This window comes from Camelus ferus, chromosome 33 (assembly GCF_009834535.1).
Source record: "Camelus ferus isolate YT-003-E chromosome 33, BCGSAC_Cfer_1.0, whole genome shotgun sequence".
NCBI lineage: Eukaryota > Metazoa > Chordata > Mammalia > Artiodactyla > Camelidae > Camelus > Camelus ferus.
This window is the reverse complement of record NC_045728.1, coordinates 7,787,594-7,810,680: the sequence shown is the minus strand read 5'-3', so window position 1 is coordinate 7,810,680 and position 23,087 is coordinate 7,787,594. Positions and strand designations below refer to the sequence as shown.

General features: G+C 47.7%; 2 protein-coding genes across 7 annotated transcripts in view; one reads left to right on the top strand and one right to left on the bottom strand.

The window, feature by feature from the left end:
• Positions 1-1,944: 1,944 nt before the first annotated feature.
• Positions 1,945-20,846, bottom strand: ZNF202 (zinc finger protein 202). 4 transcript variants are annotated; one of them, XM_032472304.1, is made up of 8 exons: positions 20,727-20,841; positions 19,770-19,970; positions 7,899-8,394; positions 7,031-7,241; positions 6,590-6,678; positions 5,509-5,638; positions 4,856-4,975; positions 1,945-4,304 (listed from the first exon to the last, which is right to left on the bottom strand). In XM_032472304.1, the coding sequence occupies exons 3-8, from the start codon at positions 8,301-8,303 to the stop codon at positions 3,310-3,312; spliced, it is 1,950 nt and encodes a 649-aa protein (XP_032328195.1). In that variant the 5' UTR covers positions 8,304-8,394; positions 19,770-19,970; positions 20,727-20,841; the 3' UTR covers positions 1,945-3,309. The 4 variants fall into 4 exon arrangements, with proteins under 4 accessions (XP_032328195.1, XP_032328194.1, XP_032328193.1 ...); XM_032472303.1 differs by having other exon boundaries at positions 19,852-19,970; XM_032472302.1 differs by lacking the exon at positions 19,770-19,970 and having other exon boundaries at positions 20,727-20,846.
• TMEM225 (transmembrane protein 225) overlaps positions 20,839-23,087 on the top strand; it is a 58,936-nt gene continuing 56,687 nt past the window's right edge. For 2 of the 3 annotated variants that reach the window (XM_032472308.1, XM_032472307.1), the window contains exon 1: positions 20,839-21,992. In XM_032472308.1, coding sequence (XP_032328199.1) covers positions 21,743-21,992 — 250 coding nt within the window. In that variant the 5' untranslated portion in view covers positions 20,839-21,742. The remainder of the gene's footprint in view (positions 21,993-23,087) is intronic. The other variant, XR_004316839.1, reaches the window with a different exon arrangement.

Below are 23,087 nucleotides of genomic sequence, written 5' to 3'. Positions count from 1 at the left end.
CCCTGTGTAGACAGGACTCATCTAAGGACTCGGAGCCTTAAAGCATTGACTCCATCTGCTCTCTCCATCTTACATGTTATTATTGATGTGTATTTTAATTTTCAAGACACTATTTTTGCTTCATACAACCACTACGTATCCACTTTTCTGTAGCTCCTTACTTACTATATTTCTAGCTGTTAATATTGCCAAAGGTTTTAGTAGTCTTTTCAAAGAACCAGCTTTTTTCCTTTATAAATTTTTTTGGTCATTACTTTTTATAGTACCGCCCTTCTATATTCTTTTAGTTATTTAAAAAATTCTTAAGCTGTAATTTAGTTCATTTTTTAGCTTTTCCTCTGTTGTAAACCTCTAAGTACCATTTTCACTGCATCCTACAAGTATCAAAATGCAATATTTACAATTTTAGTTCTGAGTATTAGTAAATTTCCATGTGACCTCTTCTTGGAAGCAAGAATTATTTATATATGTTATGGGATCTCAAATAAAAAATACTGTGGTCCGGGGACTTCATCTATATAATACTCTTTGCATTTGTTAACTTTATTACACTATACACTAGCGATTATTTTAAATGTTTTACCTCTTTTTGAGAATATCTGTTCTATACCTGTAAAGTATGGATCTTCACTGCCCGTAAGTTATTAAATTACGTTGTGTAAATTTGTAGCCCGAATTTACTGGATTCTACTCTAGTTTGAGGCCTACGTTCCAGATAATAAAGATTTATTTCACCTTTATCTTTTTCCACTTATTTCTCTTGGGACTCTGCGGTGAAGAGGCTGAATATTCCTTGGCTACTCCAATACTAACGGCCAGATACTCTTTTATCATTTTAGTTTCATAACTTTGTTAGCAAATCACTTCATTTTCAACAACCTAACTTCTCTAAGCTGTTGATTAATTTAGACTGTCTTATATCTCCCTCTAAATATTATCTTTAAAATCTCGCCTTCTTCCTCCTCGCTTTTATTTTGTCAGGTATTCAAGAACCCCGGGATTCAGCCGCTCACAGGGCCCCACGAGGACCCACCGTGTGGTGAGAGCACCCCGGGCTCCAGCACCCACACGTTCAGCCGTGTGGCTTCCTGCGCGGCTTCCTGCTCACTCCGGGCTCCGGCACTGGCCCTGCTGCCGCCAACTGTGGTTCTGCTCGTGTTCGGACACAGGAGACAGCACGTCCCTCCAGGAACCTCAGAAAACACGGTAATTTACAAGACACCGGAGATCTGGTGTCAGCGTGTAAAATTTTGCACAGGGTTCAGCACTAAAAGGACTATTTGATTTTCCAACACCCTGGACCGTCTCTCAAAGTTTCCTTTATGTATAATTCTCTTGATAGATTTTTACCTAGTGCAATAATACAGATAAATCAGTGAATTAAAAGTCAATTTGTTCTGTTAGCTCCAGAAGTTTATCAACTTCCATAAATGGTATGATCTAGGAGAAATTACCTTTTGACACTGAGGCATTTCACCCAGGACAAACCTAAGCTCTACGGCTCAGAAAATCCTGCATATTAAGACAGTCTCTTCTGCAAACTCCAGACTCAGACCTTACCTCAGTTCCACCTGTGGCTCTGCTAAGCATGCAAGCCGCCTCTACCCTCAAGGAAACCTACGCTGTCCTCCAAGATGCCTCTGTGTGAATCACCTTCAGAAACACCAGGAGACTGAATGGGTAAAGTGGAAAGCCCCAGAAACCAGCCAACTTGGCTTCTGGTGTTACTTCTTTTTATTTCATGTGTGCATACTCCCAGAAGGACAAGTTGGCTGGAGTTAAAACCAACCAGTTGACTAGAATGTCATTACTGACCAGAATGAGAATTCCCTTGTTGAGCTGTTAAGCCTGAGGTCTTGCTAGCCCACCTTTGCTCCTGTGGTGAACACTGGCACGTAACGGGTGGAGACACAGAGCAGAAGAAACTAGGCACAGAAAACGGTCTCCCTTCTCGTGCTTTAATCCCATACCCTGTGCTCCATCTATGGAGGTCGGCCCCCCCAGGCCTTGCCACGCCCACAATCAGAGCAGGTGAGGTTTGTAATTTTTCAGCCTCGTCTCCATGGGACCTTTACCAGGCAACAGAGATCCTTGGGCTGTGAGACACTACTCCTTAGTTCTTAGTTACATGAAAATGGAATCACATAAGAAAAAGCAGACAACACAAATACTTGAAAGCCATTTACTCCTGGTAAATTCTTCAGGGTCCCAGGCTTCCCTGCTGTCAGAGTGAGGCGGGGGTGATGGGGGAAGGTGTCAGGAGAGCGGTCTTGACGGCTCTGGCCAGGAGCAACAGCTTTTTCTTGATTTTTCCATAATTTGAGCTCAGGTCTTCTCCAGTTTTCTTCATGTAAATGAAGGGACCCATCAACCATGAACCTATAGTTATTATAGTGCCTCTGTAAGTGGACACTGTTTCAGAATCCTCTCAGGAACCCACTGCGAAGAGGGTGGGGTGGGGTGGGGGCTGGTGCAGAGGCGGGAATGTAAGTGATTTCATTATGATTCTGATTCAGTGAACCCCTCAGCCCCCCAATGTGACCTCCCACTTGGAGCAGAAGCAGTGCCAGGACAAAACCCAGAGCCTGGAGCAGGCGGAGGGCTGGGGATGAGCACTCTAACAGGAAAAAACCCACAAGGAAGGAGGCTGCTGACTGGGTCCTCCTTCCCAGCCGTGTCTGGCACCGGGTGTCCCCGTGACAGTGGGGAAGGGAGCAGCCCGACAAGGTCCATGTGAAGCAGCCTTGAGGACGCCGCCCCTCGAACACGCCTCGCATCTCCCGGAGTCACAGGGAAGCATGCGGTGAGGAAGCGGGTCGGCAAGAGGCCCGCACAGCTGGCCTGGGAGTGTGCGGGGGCCATCGGGGTGCAGACCTCCTGCCCCGAGTGCAGGGCCGTGTGCTTTAAGATCTGTCCCTGACCCAACCTGAGGGCTTGTCCTGGGCCGCTCTAGATGTGAGGCTGTAGGGAGTCTTCAGGATGCGGAACAGCCCATGTTGGGGGAAAACATCATAACCACAACGTCTTCAGCCTTCTAGGCCTCCTACCTCACACCCCTGAGGCAGAGGCAGGAACACTCCTGTCGAGGAGAGAGGCCTTAACTCGAGCGAGCTTTGGGGAGACTCTCCTCCAGGTGTGGAAGGAGTCCTGCCCGGAGCGGGGGGTGGCCGAGCTGTGGGAAGAGGATACGCAGACCTGGGCAGGGCAGGGAGACCCCCACAGAAAAGGTCTTCCGAGGCCGACAAGAGGGCTCCTCTCGCCCCATCCCTGGGAAGGGCTGAAGGCAGGCGTCCGCAGGAGGGGGGCCGGCTAGGAGGCCTTTCCTGAGTGGGTCCTCTGATGCCTGATTAAGTGGTAGCCCCTGCTGAAGCTCTTCCCACAGGTGGGGCACGTGAAGGGCTTCTCGCCCGTGTGTGTTCTCTGATGCCTGACGAGGTGGTCCCTCCGGCTGAAGCTCTTCCCACACTCGGTGCAGCGGCACGGCCTGACCGAGGCGTGGCCCCGCAGGTGCTTGGCCAGCGCGGCGCTGTGGCTGAAGCAGCGGCCGCACTCACTGCACAGGTAGAACTCCTGGGCCGCGTGCGTCTTGCGGTGAGCCAGGTACCGCCTGTGCGCGCTGAAGTCCTCGCCACACTCGCCACACAAGTAGGGCTTGCCTCCAAGGTGGATTCTTTGGTGTGTTGTGAGCACGGATTTCTGGCTGAAGCTTTTGCCACAAATCGTGCAGAAGAAGGGTTTTTCTCCCGTATGTGTCCTCTGGTGCCTGACAAGGTCTGAAGTCCAGCGGAAGTGTTTCCCGCAATCGTCACATCTGTAGGGTTTCTCAACAGGGGGGGTTCTCTCCGCCTGGACCAGAGGGGAGGTCTCATCTAAATTCTTCCGGTTTAGGGGATATTTATAAGGAGCGCCCCCTTTGTGAACCTTTTGGTGCCTGGCGAGATGTGAGCTCCGTGTGTAACTTTTCCCACATTCCATACACTTATAGGGTTTCTCTCCTGTGTGAGTCCTCAGGTGTCTAACAAGGTGGGAGTTACAAGTGAAACTTTTCCCACATACAGGGCAGTCATGCTGTCTCCCCAACAGGGGGTGGACAGGCATGGTTTCCTGAAGGCTCGCTGAACTATTAGCTTGAGAAATATTTGTGTCAAGTCTTCTTTCGTTGAGTCTGTCTGGATCATCTTCAAAGACTATTTCGCAGTCTGCAGCCTGGTGAACGTCTGCATCTCCCACGGTGGGCTGGTGGGGGTCCTCCAAACTCGGGTCCTCCTGCTCAGGATCCTCCTCTTCATCCTCACTCCTGTCTCCTGGAGAAAGGGGGAAAGGAGGACGGGGGACGTTGCAGAGGCAACGACACCCTCCACACAATGTGGAGATTTTTAAGCAGAGTTTTGGGAAGGCAGGACCATCTAGAGAGATTTCATAACTGGAGAGGTTGGGAAAGAAATAACCAGGCAACTGAACCCCTGTCATGTGTCAGGCACTTTCTTACATGTTACCTCAGGCTGTCAACAGCCTTCGCATGGACAGATATTATCATCTTCCTTTCACAAATGTGGAGGTTGAGGATTGAGAGTTTAAGTGAACTGTTTAGAAAATGGTGTAGCTGCCATTCCAAAAGTTCCTTTTTCTTCTCCTGTCCCCGTTTTGTATTACATACCCCTCAAACCAAAGACAGGAGTGAAGAGGGGGAAAAGGATGGAAGAATTAGGTTGCGGGGGAAGACAGTATAGTCATGGCCGACAGGTTAGAAGAACCAGTGAGAAGTGGGGGAGAACCCAGAGGGAGAAGAGAACACCTGCCAGAGGAGCTGCCAGCTCGGGGTGGGGTGCGGGGGGCGCGCCCTGTCATCCCTCACCTGTGTAGGTGAAGCTCAGGATTTCTGGCTCTTGAGGCTCTGGAGGCTCTGCGATGTCTGGGATCAAAGGCTCCTCCTCTCCAGCGGGGGAGATCTCATCCAGTCTGGGGATTGGAAATGCTGTTCAAGAAAGGGAAAACAGGACATCACGGCTGGTTCAATGGTCCCCTGTGTCATGGGCAGACCTCTTCTGTCTGGTGGATTGCAGGACACGTACACAGCCAGGCAGTCAGTCCAGCCTTCAGTCTCTTTAGCCGGAGCACCTCTGATGAGTACGGCGCATCTCTTGCCTTTCACTGGCATCTCAATAATTACACAACTGAAAACGTTACCATCTTTTCCCATATTCAAGTAAGTAGATTATCTCCAATTTTTATTGCTTCTTTCAAAACTGACACGCTTACCTACTCAAACTAAAACTCATACTAAAATGACAATATTATAGCTGTGTTTTCTTGTTGGAGGTTTCTTTCTAGGCATTTTCTCTTCCCTTTAACTTTGAAGGAGATCATCTTCCCTGGCTATGTCACTGGTGGGGTCAGCACAAGGAAACTATAATACATACACTCTAAGGTCTAAGGCACCCTTAATTTCCAACAATAAAAGAAGATCTCTGTGCTCAGGACATTCTAGAAACACTTGAAATTCCTTACACAGGGAGACCACAATTCCACAGTCTTCTTCCAAGACATATTCCCCATAAAACTCTTTCTGGGCTGGATCCAGGTCACTCCACTGGTCCTGGGAGATGCACACGGCCACGTCCTTGAAAGTTACCAATCCCTGAAATAAAGCAGGGATTCCATTAAAAAGGGGTGCTTTGTGGAGCCTCACGTCTTGCTCCTGGGATGAGGCCCCTGGTACGGGCAGAACCCATCCAGGAGATAAACTCAAAGGAGACGCGTGGTTCCCTTTCAGGAAACCTGCGTTTCGCCATCGGTCGCCAAGTCCCAAGTTTCTGCCTCTGCGCTGGCCCGCCTCCTGCTCCTTCCAGTCCCACTGCTTTCCCTCAGCTCCGCCCTATGTTCTCCTTCTTCCTGAGGACACTGTTTAAAATACAAGAAAGGTCTCAGGGAGTCATCATTCACCTCCCTATGTGATGCCTCAATGCCACCTACATTCCTGCAAAAACTCATCTTTTCGAAGAAGCTTTCCCTAACTGACCTGACCTAATCGAACATCACTTATACAGTGTGCACAGCACAGACGTCTTCTTCAGCTAGACTCTGCTCTGAAAACCAGGATAAACTCTGTGCCTTTTTTCTCCAGCCACAAAGCTTAGTTCTGGGGTTCTTCCCCACAATGAATGCTTTGTAACTGTCATGGTCTGACTGAAGGCGGTCCCTGGAAGAGGACAGCACCCGAATTCAGAAATCGTTTCTGCAGCACAGTAAGTCATCCTCACAAACGACTTTCATGTTTATACCTTAGAACCAAAAACAAACCCTCATTCGACAACTTCAGAGTTGTGCTGGGGTGTTACAAAAGAATCCTGTTTTGTTAGTCCCTCTGGCTGGAGGGAAGTCAAGGGGCTTTGGAGCCCGTGCATCTAACTGAGGTGTTGGAACTGATCTCACAGATGCAGCTCCTCCCCTTCCAGATACACGCAGAGCGGAGAACTCAAACTGGCAATGGGAGAGTGGAAACGCGTGCCCCGTCTGACCTGGTCAGTATGTGGCTAATGCCCCACGGTTCCTCAAGTTCTCCACCGTACAGACGGAACCTGGGGCGCACCTGAGATAGAGCTGTAAGGAGGGCAACCATCTCTGGGCTTCCGGGGCTCCTCTCTTCAGGAACGGCTGGGTCCTGTGGCACCGGAGCCTCTAAGAAGAAAAGAAGACGGGGATCAGCACCGTGCAGGGCATTCCTGTACCAGCAAAGAGGTGAGCATCCCTACCGCCCCTCGCTTCTGGTGGGAAGATGCGAGTGAGGAAACTGGCCTGAGGGCAGCTGGGGTTGTCCCAGCGCCACCACCATAATACTTTTGGAACCAGGAGAATAACAGCACTGCTGGCCACGGTGGCCCTGCTTACAGGGGCCTCCAGCTAGCACCGTCTCCTCTCAGCGCCCTGCATTGTGACTTCCTCCCCTTACAATCTACCAGCCTCCTCAGGACAGGGGAAACGTCCCCTCCCCTGGCTCTGCCGCGCTCCCCACTTCTGCGGGGGCTCCCACCGCGCTCCTGCAGGGGCTGGAACTCCGGCTCGGGGCACTGGCTCCGCTCTTCGGGCGCCCCCGGCTCTGGGCTCCGCGTGGTCTCCCGGTGGGGCTCCTCAGGGGTCGAGGGCTGTGCAGGATCCTGGAGCCCACTAGCTGACTCGGGCGCCGCTCCCGGGGGCACCGTCTCCTCTGATAGGACTTCCTGGCCGTGAACATGGACAGTCACCTGGGAACAATTCCAACTTCCAGTCACCATGGAGTCAGGAGGAGAGTCTGGGTTGTCACCAGGGCTTACGTGAGAAGCTGTCCAAAGAAAAACTCCCAGAGGGACCCAGCCGAGGAGGGAAGCTCCAGCCCCGGGGGCACGCAGGGAGGAGCTGAGGTCGCTGTAGCCAGGACAAGGCAGGGGACATTCGGAAACCGCAGGGCTTTCTAGTCCTCCCCCCCACCCCCACCCCGACCCTGCGCCCCCAGGCTCCGAGGCCCTGCCCTCCCGTCTTCGCCCACCCCGCCTGCAGCTCTCCCTGCTGTCTGCTCCCCTCCATGTCGTCCTGGAAGGGGACCTGTGACTGCGGGTCTGAGAGCCTCTGAGGAAGTCACAGAATTCTCCTCCCCAGGAAATGGAGGCTCAACACTCAGAAAAGCAAAAGCTAAGTTGTATCACCTAAGACAGTCCCTGGGCAGGTGTTTCAAAAACCCCAAAGTCATACTCAAACACACACACTCACACACACTCCTGTCCTCCGGAGCTTGTGGACGTAGGTGCAACCCCAGGGCAGAGGCCTTAGTTAAAGGGTAATTTCTGGAAGCCCTGCCCCCAAATCCTTCCTTCCAGCAAATAGTCCCCCTCCACATCACACAGATCAGGACTCCCCCTCCTCACCCACCGCCTTGGTCTCCTGGGTTGTTTCTGCAAACCCTCCACCAGCGTCACGGCCTCCTCGCCACTCTCTGGCCGCTGGCCCCGCACCCAGCTCTGCAGTTCCCCGGGCAGGACGGTCAGGAACTGCTCCAGCACGAGCAGCTCTAGGATCTGCTCCTTTGTCCTCCTCTCTGGCCTCAGCCACTGATGACACAGTTCTCGAAGCCGGATGAGAGCTTCTCGAGGGCTCGCTGCTTCCTGGTACCGAAAGCATCGGAAGTTCTGGTGTGACGTCTCGAGCACAGGGTCATCCCTCTCTAAGATGGACTCTGGCCGACAGGTGGGATCATCTTCCAATTTCACCATGAGAATTCCCTCTTCTTCCCACAGGTCTTGGTCCTCTGGTTCCAAGGCTGTAGCCATCATCTGGCTCTGGGGTGGTCTCACACCATCTAGAGCTCACATGGGCATTTCCCCCCCGTCTCAGCCTGGGCCCCTCGAGTTTCTTCCGTGGAACCTGGGGTAGAGGAGCAAAGGGACAATTGTGTAAGCATGAAATGGCACGTGGGAGTAACAGTTTTGAGCTCAGTCGTAATCCTGTACACACAACACTTTCTCCAATTTAAGTCCCCTGATCTCCATAACCGTATGTTGTAAATAGATCTAGCTGGAATAGGGTGATCTACGCCTGAAGGTATGTTCTCCCATCCTTTTCCTAGGCCAGGTTCACACCCCATAGAAAAATAGAAAAACTCTGCCTTTCTACTTCATGAAACCCTGTCAACCTAAAGGAAAACAGCTAGGAGAAAAGACACTCATAATCCCTGCTAAAAATGTGGTACTGGCCACAATCTATTAACACACAGTGTGTCTGAAATAGACACTGAAGGCTTTATGGAAATTGATTGTGAACTGAACCCCACTCAGTACCAATTTCCTCTGTAAAATGGGGAGTTTCAGAGATTTGGGGGGAGGGCTGTATAAGATAATGGTGAGGAAAGCCACTTACACTGTGGCTGGCACACAGGCACCACCAAAAGCAACCTTCCTCTTAAGACACCTTTAATTGGAAGACCCTCAAACTCGAGTGCTCAAAACTAAATTCATGATTCTTACTCCCAAATCTACCCCTTTCTGGAATCCTCTCTTGGCTGAGATCGTCACTTGTTAAGTCAACACTCAACTTCATGATCTTTGGATTCAATTTTGATTCTTCCCTGTTGCTTACAGCTCATTAAATCAATTCTACCTCTTAAGCCTCTGTTTCCCCCTGCTTGAGCCTGGGCCCTCGTCTCTTGCTTGGACTACTGCCATAGCTTCCTAACTCAGATCCCCGCTGTACCCAGCTATGAGCAAAGGGCAACAGAACTATACTGGTGGAGTTTCTGCAAAACACAGTATCACACATCATTCTTCTGGACATTCTGATTCAAGTCAATCCAGGCAACTGTATCTTTAGAAATGCTACATGTGGGTCTGATGTGCATCCTGGTTGAGAAACACCTAGGATGTGTCAGGTTAAGAGAGAGTTCTGGAGTCCAAATGCTAGGGTTTGTGTGGGTCCATGGTCAAGGTCTTATTCTCGTTACACCTGTTTTCCCATTTACAAAATGAATGTAAGAATGGAATCCGTCTAATAGGGTTACTATGAGGAATATATGTATTACTATGTGTACAGTGCTTAGAGAGTGATGTTACCCCAATGTTAACTATTCTTTCTAAATTATAGCTCCAAATGCACAACACATTTACAAATAATCACTTCTCCCTATTAGTAAGATCAGTTCCAAAACCCTTGGCGTGGCACGGGAAGCTCTTCACAGCCGGCCCTCAATTTATTTTTCAAGCCTCCTATCCTCCCCTTTTCTCAGTATCACCCGCTAGAATGAATGCATTGCTGATCTCCCTATAGTAGGGGTCTTCCCAGGCCTCCAAGCCTGTAAAAGGCTATTCCTTCTGTGTGGAATTCTCCCACCCCCAAAGCTGCACCTGTGTGTTCCTATTTCTTCTAAACAGATCCCCTCTTCTTATTCCCAGTTCATGTCTTCACCGGTTCTCCTCTGGATCACTGCAACCGCCTCTACACGTGAGCTACCTGCCTCCAGGTTTGCTACCTGTAAGTTACCATTCATTGTATCACAAGAGTGCTCTTGGCAAATCCGGTCACATCTCCCTGTTTGAGATCCTCGATACTCCTCCCCGTCCTGTAAGTGAACTACAGACTCCCGAGTATTACGTATTGGGTTGACCTGCATCTTTTGCTCCCTTTGCATTCCTCTCCAGTCTTTTCACACAGACATCGACATCCTGCTTGTGAAACACACAAGCCCTATGCTCTCTGGCTTCTGAACGAGCCGTTCCCTCTGCCTCTTTACCCTTCATTAGATTATACTTTATTTTTCAAGACATACATAGCTAAGGCCTCATGTCTTCTCAGATGTCTTCTTTGACCCCATTCCCTCTGCAACCTCTTACCACAAAACCTGCTGTATCACACAGCCATGGTTTATCTTTCCAGAGAAACTCCTGGAAGCTGAGGACTGTGATTTTCAACAATCTCTAATAACAAAGCACACAAAAAACACATTTAAATGAATAAAACTCCACTTTGAAGTTTTCTTCCTACCTCAACAGGAAGAATCAAACTTTTCTCCATGTTTCTACTTTTTTTTTTAAATTCACCAAATCCTGTTAATTCTACCTCCTAAATCTTTCAAATTCATCTGCCTCATCTCCACTGCCATTCCCCCTACTTGAGCCATCATGCCCCACTGAAAGGTACTGATAGAACCTCTGAAAAATGACACTGTCCTCAGCCCCTACCACCACACTGGCCCTGACACGTTGAATGAACTGCTTGGTTCAAGTTTCACCGGTGGTCTTCCTGGTGCTGCCCCCCACCCTCCCCACAGACCACTCTCCACATGCAATCTGAGGGATACTTCAGTTTCTGGTCGCTCTGTGCTTCACTACAACTGCCTGGGGTCCACCTGCAAGGTTATCTAGTCCACTCTTAACGGCTGGAACATGCTGTCTAACGTGCTGCTGCCCACCAAATGAGCTTAATTTCAACGACCAAACTCTTCATTTTTATTACCTAGATCTCAAATCGCTTTTCATTCATGCTTATTTCCCATTACTCTCAAACGTTTACTATATAATTGCATGACCCCTTTTAGATCATACTTGCTGTCTTCATGCGCTAATTTCTATGCTCACTGAATCTGCTCCACCTCGTGGTGGTTTGTTTTCTCAAGTGCTTTGTAATTAGTCACATTTTATACCCATTTTCTTTGGGAGTCCTGAGAGCCCTAGGTAATAAAACCGAGCCCTTTGAACGGAATTTCTTTTGCTTTTACCTAAGTACTAATGGTTTCAATGACCTTGGATCAGTTTTTATGTTAATTTCTCAGAGTATTCCTGAATTATGCTGGTAGTGTATTATTTGGGCCTAAGTCCCTAAGTGATTTTTGTCCTACTCAGGGGCATGGAGGTCTACACTTCTTGGTGTTTTTGCTTGATCAGCAGACAGATTTTCACGGAAGAAGTAGCTCTTCAAGGCACCAGGCTGGCAGATGGTTCAAGTCCATGTCCCTCCCCCACTCCTACCAGTTCCCCAATTCATTTCTCCTTGTTGCAGAATGGTATTGTACCTCAACCTCCAGAAGCCTTTATTTTGGTTTGAAATCTCCTTGGGCCGTGGTGGAGTCAGAAGGTGCTTACTCTTCTGGCTTTTATTTCTGGAACCTATACATGTACCTTTAGTTTGGGGGCAGGGAAGCAGGTGAGTGGAAGCATTTAAAAATTGGCAGGAGCCACGTCCGTGTTAATTCCACCGGCAATACTGCAGTGAGCGCTGAGTGGGGAGCTTTCTAACACACAGAATCAGCCAATGGCTTCACACTGTCCACAGGATAAAATGCAAACTCCTTACGATTTGATTCCCGAGGGCCTTTAAGACCTGGCCCCTGCCTGCCTGTCTTCTCCCATCACTGCCACTCCCACTGAAGTCACTGCTCGAATCTCCTGCTTCGTCTGTTTTCCATGCCCTCACTGGGCGTTCACGATGCTGCTGACTCGGCCTGAAATACTCTATTCTACCCCCTTCACTTGGTTAGCTCTACCCATGCCAGGGATGCCTTCCCTGGTGCTCCCAGATGGTTTCCACAGGAACTTGTACCTCCCCCTGCATCACAGCACACATGTATAGCTCCTCTTTGCGTAAGAATCATTCTTCGTGCTGTTTAATTCACCAGACTATAAAGCTCTGAAGGCAGGGCCATACAGCACCCAGCTCAACACCCGTCACACAATGGGTACCCAGGCACAGACCACAGTAAGTCTTTTTAAGTCTTTCTCCAGAAGGACAGATCCGATGTCTTATTAATTCTTACTTATTCATTCGTCCAACAAACTGTGTGCTCGACAAATGAATAAATAAGGAAAAAATTACTGTTTGGATTGTGATTAAAACAGAATACTCTTAGTGGTTCCTGAAGGGACGAAACCACAACTCAACACGAGGAATCTTCAGGCTGCCCGGGGATAATCCACCTCTAACTCATACAAAGCTATGCATTGAAAAAAAAAATCATTTTCCTCTAAAGATTTGAATCAATTTTAATAAGCACAAAACCAGACATCAAGTAATTTAATGCAACTGCAATAATGATTGTTTATCCAGACAAAGAATCCCAGCACCCCCCATCAGCAGGGCAGGGAAATAAGATGGAATACACAGGGTCTTTGGGCTCAATGAAGGATCTCTATTATCTTGAAAGTCTAAGAACCTGCCCAGCGAAGCAGGATAGGAACTCTCACTGTTTTCACGCAGCACAGTCCACGAGATTCCCTGCTAGAGTCTAGAAAGCAAGTGCTGACAGAGGGTTCCTGCTCTCACAGGGCTTTGCTCACTGAAGGAAAAAGAACAACATCACAGAAAGCCTGCCAATGTAAAATGCCTTTCAGAACTCCTGGATTGAGATTTCCTTTGCTTGCTTTGCATTGACTTTGGCAGCCTAGGAAGATGAGATGGAGAAGGGAGAGTGGTCCTTGGTGGAGCAAAAGATGGGAGGGAAGAGGAGTCGGGCAGTGCTGTGGAAAGCGCACCAGATCAGGTATCCAAAGATGTACGCTCCAGCCCAGGCCCCACGTGCCTGGAGCTGCTCTGAGGTTCTCCTGAGCTAACGCACCCAAGAGCCCTTGTAGAAGGTAAAGCCTTCTGCAGACAGCCACTCTCCTAACTCACAGGATTCGCTGAGAGCTTGTGAGTGTGCTGTGCAAATGTCGGGCATCAGTATTAGAGACACAAAACGGCCAACTGTGTTTCATTTCGCAATTTATGGGATGGGCTGTACTGCAAGTCTGCCTGGCAGTCTCTTGCCTGTGCTGTCCTAACGCCTTCCCTCGACGTCTGTCCCTGAAAGGGTCTGCAGGGACAGGTAAAAACCTGACAGCAGGACACCCCAGTCAGACTGTGAGGCCCGGCCAGGAAGAGCTTGGCTCCAGAAGGCTTTAAAAAAAGTCTGCAGACACGCTTTTCACAAGCCTAGGCCTGGGCAGGCCCCACAATCTGGGCTCTTGAGTGTGTTTCTAGGACATCTAGGGGAGGACTAGGGAGACGTGGAAAAGGCAGTGACTTTCTCCAGTCTCTGATCCAGCTGTCTCTGCCCCTTGTCTGAGTAGCTCACAAGCCAGTGAAGGTCCTAACCCAATTCTATTGACAAAAACAGAAAACTGCAGGCAGTGACAAAAATCTGGGTCTCTACCTTAAAATGTTACTACTTGGGGTGATCCTTCTGGACTCTAAAAGACAAGGTCTGTATTCCTACAGTCTCTACCTAAAAGAGAGATGTGCTCTAGTTACTGGCAAATAATTAATCTTCAGAAGAAAACAGTAATCAGAGAGGTTTGAGTGATTACATTTAGCAGATACCTACATCCCCGCCAGCCTCCCTTCTTCTCTTTGACTCTAAAGAAGACCTGTATCCTGGAGATTTGGGTATGACTGCTCACTGGGGCTAACCAGACCCTGCGTGAACTCATTTTACTGTTCTAGGAAAGAAATCGGCTCATAAACATTGTTAACTGCTCTTTTCCACTTCTGTACTGTTCTTTAAAACTGAAGCCTATCCACTATGATCCCCCTCCTGAAAGATTCTTTTATTTTATTGTTAATTATCCTTACACAAATGTTTCCTCATGCTTTCACGTAATGGTGAGGGGCTCTGCAGCTTGGATTGAATCCTTCTCCTCACTTATTAGCCTGAGTCCCATCTTCAAAATGGGGCTAATACCATCTACCTCACATGGTTGTCCTAAGGAGTAAGTGAAGTAACACACAGAATCACTCAGCATACAGCCTGCTATACGGTAGATGCTCAATATATTTTGTTCTCTTTCCTTCAAATTGCTTTAAATCCTTTTGGGAAAAAGGCAAAATTTAAATAAGCAAACAGTCCTTTATTTCATCATAATTCAAAAAAAAATTTAAATGCACAGGAAAAAAATCTTGGTCTGTTTACTGTTACATCAAAAGTAAAGTGATAAACCAAGAGTGTTTGCTTTGAAAGCACGTATAAGCTAGGATTAAACAAGATCCTTGGAACACAGATGGGACGGAACCTTAAAGACAGGTTCTCCTGCCTAAAACATTAGCAATGATGCTACTTACCAGTCACTGGCCTGTCCCCTCCCTCTGAGAAGAGATAACTTGAGGCAAACCCAGTTAGGACAGGCAAACCCAGTTAGGACAGGCACACCCCATTTTACTCCGTTTCACCTTTATTATGCTTCATAGACAATGTTTTTTGTTTTGTTTTGTTTACAAATTAAAGGTTCACAGCAAACCTGCATCAAGCAAGTACTCCCAATAGCATTTGCTCACTTCATTTCTGTGTGTCACACTTTGGTATAATTCATGCAACATTTCAAAACTTTTCTTTATTATTATGTCTACTATGGTGATCTGTGATCAGTGATCTTTGACGTTACTATTGTAATTGTTCTGGGGTGCCATAAACTGTGTCTATATAAGACGGCAGACTTAAATTAGTAAATGTTCTGTGTGTTCTGACTGCTCCACCAACTGTTCCCCATCTCTCTCCCTCTTCTTGGGCCATCCTATTTCCTGAGATACAACAATATTGAAATTTGGCAAACGAATAACTGTACAATGGGCCCTGAGTGCTGAAGTGAAAGGAAGAGTTGCATGTCTTTTCCTTTAAGTAAAAAAACTAGAAATGATTGAACTTGGTGAGGAGAGCATGTTGAAAGATGACAGGCTGAAAGCCAGGCCTTGTGTGCCAAGTTGTGAATGCAAAAAAAAAGTTCTTGAAGGAAACTGACAGTGCTACTCCAGGGAATACACAAATGACAAGGAAGTGGAGAAAGCCTCAGTGGTCTGCATGAAAGATCAAACCCGCCACAGCAATCCTTTGAGCCGAAGTCTAATCTAGAGCCAGGCCCTAACCCTCTTCAATTCTATGAAGGCTGAAAGGTGAGGAAGCTGCAGAGGAAAAGTATGAAGCTGGCAGAGGTTGGTTCAGGAGGTTTAAGGGAGCCAACTCCATAACCATAAAAGTGCACGATGAAGCAGGAGGTCCTGATGTAGCAGTACTGGATAACTGCAGCAAGTTATCCAGAGATGTAGCTAAGATAATTCATGAAGGTGGTGACACTAAACAGCAGATTAGACAAAACAGCCTTCTACTGTTAGAAGATGCCATGTAGGACTTTCATAGTTAAAGAGGAGAACTCAGTGCCTGGCTTCAAAGCTTCAAAGGACAGGCCGACTCTCGTTAGGGGCTAATGCAGCTGGTGACTTTAAGTTGAAGCCATTGCTAATTTCCCATTCCAAACATTCTAGGGCCCCTAAGAATTATGCTCAATCTACTCTGCCTGTGCCCTATAAATGGAACAACAAAGCCTGGATGACAGCACGTCTATTGACACCATGATTTACTGAGTATTTTAAGCCCACTGTTGAGACCTACTGCTCAGAAAAAAAGATTTCTTTCAAAATATTACTGCTCACTGACAAGGCACCTGGCCACCCAGGAGCCCTGATGAAGACGGACAATGAGATTCATGTTATTTTCATGTTGCTCACACAGCATCCATTCCGCTGCCCAGGGATCGAAGAGTCATTCTGACTTTCAAGTCTTATTATTTCAGAAACACATTTTGTTAGGCTACAGCTGGCATAGATAGCGACTCCTCTGATGGATCTGGGCAAAGTAAACTGAAAGCTTTCTGGAAAGGACTCACCATTCTGGATGCCATGGAGAATATTCATAATCCATGGGAAGAGGTCAAAATACCAACATTAGCAGGAATGTGAAAGAAGTTAATTTCAACTTTGAGGGGTTCAACGCTTCAGTGGAGGAAGTAACTAAAGATGTGGCAGAAACAGGAAGAGAACTAGAATTAGACATGGAGCCTGAAGATGTGACTGAATTGCCGCTATCTCATGACAAAACTTCCACGGATGAGGAGCTGCTTTCTGTGCATGAGCAAAGAATGTGTTTTCTTGAGATGGAACCCACTCCTGGTGAAGATGCTGTGAAGACAACTAAGGATTTGGAATATTCCATACAAAGCAGCAGCAGGGTTTGAGAGAACTGACTCCAATTTTGAAAGAAGATCTACTGTGGGTAAAGTGCTATCATACAGTGTTGCACATTACAGAGAGACTGCTCTTCAAAGGGAGTCAGTTGATGCCTCGAACCTGACTTATTTTAAGAAACTTGCCACAGTCACCCTAACCTTCAGCCACCACCATCCTGATCAGTCAGCAGCCATCATCATGGGGGGAAGACCCTCCACCAGCAAAAAGATTATGCTTTGCTGAAAACTCAGACGATGATTAGCATTTTTCAGCAATATTTTTAAACTAAGGTGCATACTTTTTTGTTTTAGACATAATGCTACTGCACTTTAATAGACTACAGTACAGTGTAAACGTAACTTTAATATGCACTGGAAGACCAAAAAATTCATGTGACTCACTTTACTGAGATATTCATTTTATTGCAATGGTCTGGAACTAAACTACAATATCTCTGAGAAAGACCTGTATGCCCAAGAGGTCCTTTGAAAGTATAACCCGAAAGGCTAAAGAAATGGGAATACGTTCACTGACCTTTTGCCTTCTAAAACATCACGATCAGTGTGTTTAAAAATATTTAAAATATTTTTGCCATTTAAATTTTTTCTTCCTTTGTTAGATTCAACATAGATTTAGTTACAATTCTATTCTATGATTCTTTGTTAGATTTGAGTAAAGAGGAGAAGTAGCTCAAAGGTTATTACAATAGAATAAGGTGTATAGAGAATAAGGTGTAGAAAAGAGGAAGACAGGAGAAATAAAAAGAGAGACCAAACTGTAGTGGGAAGTCAGTGGAGGCTAAGACATAAATATCTTCTGCTCCCGAACTGTGTAGACTTTGTGGTTACGATCAAGGTATAAAAATGCAATTGAGCCTAAATCTAAACATAAAAATGTAAAATAAAGCTATAAAAATCATAACAACTCACTTTATTTTTAGTTTAAGAGATTCCTATGGGCATGTACCACAGTGCTGGACCGCTGACAGCCCTGCCTCCACAGGTAGACGACCTGTGTTCTATACCCCCTAGAAATGTATCATCTGGGACAAGTTGAATCAGTTCATCCTGAAAATGGGAAATGATTTTCTACCTAAAGGCAAGGAGCTGGATCATTTTTTGAACAGTCCAGCTTTCTGATGGTAATAAAAGAGGGGCTTTGAGGGGTACAAAGACATACGGCCTCTTTGTGAGTACTTGGGCCATAATGTATTAGCCTAAAGGATGTGAGAGGAATTTATCCAAGAGTTGAGAAGAGCAAGAGGCCAAATACATGTTTTGAGTCTAGAATTAAGTATCTGGCCACAAGGATAACGCTGGTTAACCTCCAACATGAAGCGAGGCTTTTTAACCTTAGGGGTTTTTACCCAGGGGTGGTTAATGGCCTGAATAAAGCAAGTCAATCTATATGCCACACTTTAAAACAGAACATCACAAACTAATCTGAAGATCAAACCTGACACCCACCCGGATGAGGGCAGCAGCTTCCTCTGGCAGCCAGAGTTAAACTAGCATCTAATTACTACAAAGAACATGGCCAATGCCAGTCACAGAGTGAGAGGAGCCATTATTTAATGAAAAATAACAGGATAATATATTTTATAAATATAGCCTGACCTAAGGTGTAAATATGGATACTTCAGAACATTTAATTCAAAAGTCATTTACTATGGTTTTAGTTTTGTAATTAATATTCTCTTTCAAGATACTCCCAGCTCTGCATCTAGATGGCTTCCTTCTGGCCTGGCCCAAGGCTCCCTTGCAGATGATGAGATGATGAAGAAGGGGACCCACATCTACTAGACCAGAAGAATCTGAAGAGTATCAGGTTTCCAATGCAGACTAAGTCATGGCCCAGAGTAGAAGGAACCCCAAGATGCCATTCTGGCTGTGGGTCATGGTTTAGAGTCTCTGTCTCTCACTGTGAGCCCTGTCCCTGAATGAGAGGATCTCCTTATACATGTTTATACTCCCAGTTCCTAACGCTTGGTAGAAAAGATGCTCAAAGAGGTGTGTTGAATTTAATTAAGCTGTCAATTTCTCTTCCCCCGATTTGAATACAGACACTGAAACTCAGAATCAGTGGGTGCCAGGGATTCTGGGTAACAGATGACTTACGGGGACAGTTACTGGAACCTGGCGTTAGAATTTATTCCAGTCCCTTGGGGGAATCAGGTGGCACAGCCATTTACTGCTTCACTAAATTACACAGGATTAGTGGACAAAAACTTCTTCAAGGAGGAAGGCAGGCAGGGGATGGAGTTCATTCATTCCACAAATATCTACTGAGCATCAGTTATGTGTTCCACACAATTCAAGGTGCTGGGCAAAGATAGATGAAAAAAGCATAGGCCTCGACCTTAGAGAATTTAGCATGTATTTAAAAAAACAGCAGGGACTTCTGCATACTAGGAATTTATAGCAAAAACTGAGAATATGGGTATAAGCTATATGATCAAAATTGAAGCTTCTTTCAAGAGAATTAAGAAAATCAAGGGGAAAACTCATCAATATTTCACCTTTAATTTGGCATAAGGTAACGTAACATTTGGGGCTTTTTAAAGTACACTTTCATAAATTTACAAATGAAAGAACTCAGATCTAAGTGATTAAATTACCCACAAGATCGTATTATTAGTTTCAAGCATGTAGCACTCACACACAGGTCTTTTGATCCCCAAACCACTTCATTATTTGTGTGAAAAAGTTTGGTCAAAAGCTGTGGTTCTCAATATGAGAAACCCAGACGAGCAGCACCAGCACCTGAGAACTTGTGAGAAATGCAGATTATCAAGCCCAGCCCTGACCTATGATCAGTAACTCTGGGTGGCCCCAGCAATCTGTGTTTAACAAGCCCTTCAGGGGCTTAAGGTGCATGGTAAGTCCGAGGACAGTACCTAAGGCAAAGGAGGTAAATCTGAGGGTCAGGTAGAGAGGATCCGACTTTTCCAGTGCTGACCAAATTTAACGGAGGAAGTGTCTAGGACTGTTATGTTTTATGCCTGTGCCAAATTAACTGGAAAAAAATGCTGTAAACCTGTAACTCATCTCATTTGTATAGTCTGTAATGCCTCATCTGTATAGTTTGCAAGAGTCCCTCACATTGTAGTAAACCTTGCTGTGCCCTTGAAATGACTGTCTACTGCAATATAGTATACAGAAAGAGCACAAAAGGGGTACAGCTGGAAGAGAGAGGGGGAAAGATTACGAATCACAGGTGTTCTGTCTGAGGAGAACTTTCCTTCCTCCCTCCAACCCTGCCCACCTCTCACAGCAGAAAGTTACCCAGGACAAATGGCCACAAATCCTAACTGCTCTGCTGTCACGCATGTCCCATCAACATGCCTCCCATGGCATGTCCCACAACCTTTCTGAAGTGGCTTTCTGGATCAAGGCCCATGGGGCAGCTTGGAAGAGAAGTTGGAAAGATGAGGGACTCCGCTAGCTTTCCTTGTGGCTTCTGAGTGAGGCTGCCCTGGGTGTCACCTGCAGAGTGTGGAAAGAGAAAAAGCAACAGTTCTAAGCTTGGCCTCTGAGGCACACAGCTTGGAAGAGGCACTGCTCCCCAAGACCAAGGCAGACAGGGTTATCAAAGCGCCTAGGAGACAAGAATATACAACGCCCAGAAAAATAGAAATCGGGCCAACACTTTTCTGAGAAAATGCAGCAAATCCATGCCATACAAACTAACAAACTTTGGTCGAACTAGATGAGAACCAGGACCCGCACACTCCTGCTGAGGGTAGTGGTGGTGTCCAGAAGTGCCAGAACTGGCTGTTAGGCGTGGGGGGAGGGAAGTTGCAAGTGGAGGCACAGTCAGTGGCTAAGAAGCTCGGGGCGGTCACAGTGGTTGCTGAAAAGCCACGGGCCAGATGATCTTCAAGGCCTAGTGTGATCACAGGTGATAAAATCACGAGTGTATCTGTTCATGTCGGAGCGGAAGCAATGGGAGGTACGGACGAACAGTGTTTCTGCAGGCCTCAGGAGGGGGCGGAGGGCGGTGGCTGGAACGAAAGAAGCCTAGAGTGCCATCCACGTCCCCGGACGTTCTGGCTTCGGCCACCGGGAGACACGGGGACCACTAGCCTCGGCCCCCTCAGTACGCTGCCGCAACCCCTTCCCCGGGACAGAACGATTTCCCCAGACTCTGGGGGGGGCGGGGTCTCCGACCCCTCCCCCTCCTCCCCGCTCAACCCGGCCCAGCCCGCTCCGGTCCGGCCCGGCCCAGCCCCCAGCACTCACGGCTCCGACAGCTCCGGCGGCTCCTCCCCTGCCCCGGCTTCTCCCCCACCCACTCCCGGCCGAAGCAGCGCCGCCGGATCCGAGCCGCGCGGGGCCTGGCGGGTCGGAACACGTGGGGCCTTTGCGCCCGGAACCGGAAGCTGCCCTCGGCCCCGCCTCCTCGGCGCGCTGGAGCCTTTCTAGGCTGCGGGAGGTTTGCTTGTCTCTCTGTGCCCAGGGCTCCTGGAGGCATCCTGCGCGCCGCTGGGGACCCACCGCGAAGACCAGAGCGCTTCCGCCCACACGCCCGCCCGTCTCTGCAGGGGGGCACCCTCGGTTTACACACTGACCCTCAGCAGAGGGGATTTTTTTGTTTTTGTTTTTCTGTTTTAGGTCTTTTTTGGTTTTGATTTTGGTGCCTATACCTTGGCTTGTTTTTCTTGATTTTTTTTCCCCTTAGCATTTTCTGCCACATTTGAAAAGAGCAACTGGGGATTGAATACTGGTTCTTATAGTCACCTTCAGTTGTATGGCTCTGCACAAATCCTTCCACCTTTGACCTCAGTGTGCATCTTCTGAAACGGAAGTCCTAGAGTAAGGCAGCAGGACCCTCTGGGGCCTTCCGGGGTCAGATCCCCTTCCCTATATCCTCTGCAGTAGCTCCTCTCTAATGCACCGGGATAATAGCGTCTAATGTACTTACTCAGTTTTTCAGATGCTTAAAACCACAGCCAAGTGGAAGAAATGAACTACTTAATGATGGAGAGCATTTGGTCCCAGACCTTATGGCACCTAGGAGTTGATAGTGTTGACCGCCTTGTTACCGCAACAGCCACCCAATCAAGAGAATTGTGCAGGAGCTGATCATCTACCCTGTGGACCCCCATTTCCTTTACCTGGCCTATTAAATATGCTTTGCTGAAACCCTTCTGGGAGTTCAGGGTTTTCTTGGGCATGAGCCACATGGTCCTATTTGCTCAGCCCTGCTATAAACCTTTCTCTGCTCCAAACCCCTACGTTGCAGTTTGTTTGGCCTCATGGTGTGGCGGGCACACGAATTTGCCTTCAGCAACAATTTTGGCGAAGCTAGTGCAGGACTCTGTGCCCTTGGCAGGGGACACCAGTTGGGGGCAGACCCTTCCCTGCGTCCCAGCAGCTGCTGGAGCTCACTTCACTCCAAGGAGCCGGGAGGGACTCTACCTGACGGGCACAGCCGCCCGACGGCAGGAGGCTGTTTAGAGCCGAGAAACGTCTGGAGCTGCGGTCCACGTTCGGAGTCACCTGGGGGTGAGTGGCTCCAGCTTGCACGGGCTGGGAATTCTCTGCACTCCGCCTGGGCTCATTCCCACTGGAAAGTGAGCAGCTCTGGGTCCTTTCTCTCTTCAGGAGCTGAGCCCATCTGTTTTGGAGGCCTCCGTTTGGGAGTGGAAGTGGAATTTTTAGACTACACCTCCTCTGATTGTCTGTGCGACCGTAGCTTATTTGTTGTTCGTGTTTCGTGTGTATCATTTTGGGGTGAGCCACTCTGGTTGTGCAGGATGGGAAAATTCTACCCACTCCTTCCGGACTCCTTCCCTTGCAGGGAGTGCGCCCTTCTGGTCTCATTGCGAGCCGCTCTAGTCCGTTCTCTTGAGAGCTGGGCCAATCTGTTTGGAGGCCTCCCTCTGGGAGTCGAAGTGGAATTTTGGGGCTAACCTTGTCTAATCATTTGTTTGTGGGACCATGTTTTTGTTTGAATATGTGTGTCAGAACGTGCACTGGTCAGTTGAGAAGACTTTTGAGTGACGGGGCTCACGTGTGACGACACCAGGGTATCCTTCCCTGTTGTACTGGCCTCCCCTGTGGCGGAGCGTCGGTCAGGATTTCCCCTTTCTAGCCTTGGTCCTTCATTCAGCTTCACCTCTGATGGGGTACTGGTTGGGGGTCTCCCCTTTTGGATTGACGGGGCATTTGTTAGGGATCTCTCTTTTGGGGCCAGGGAACTGTGATCCTGAGAGACTGTTCTGAATTCTTGTTTGCTTGATATTTGATAACATTAGCTGTAAGTAATTAAATATGGATGAATCAGAGCTCTGTTCCATCTTATATGTAGTCCTTCTGGAGTATCTTTTGCAAAACAGGGAGATCTTCAGCTTTGCTCCCATAGATGAAAGAAAGTGATATTTTTGTTGTAACGCTGTGTGGCCTCAGTACTTCCTGTGATCTGGAGAACAATGGCCCTCATGGTTCTGCTGTTATATCAGAGTGAGCCTTTTGCAGTTTGGCTTTTATCTTGCGGGTGTGTGTGTGTGTGTGTGTGTGTGTGTGTGTGTGTGTCTTGGTACCTGATCTTCCTAGTTTCGCTGAAAGTGAGGCGTGTGAATGTGAGCAGATGATATATAT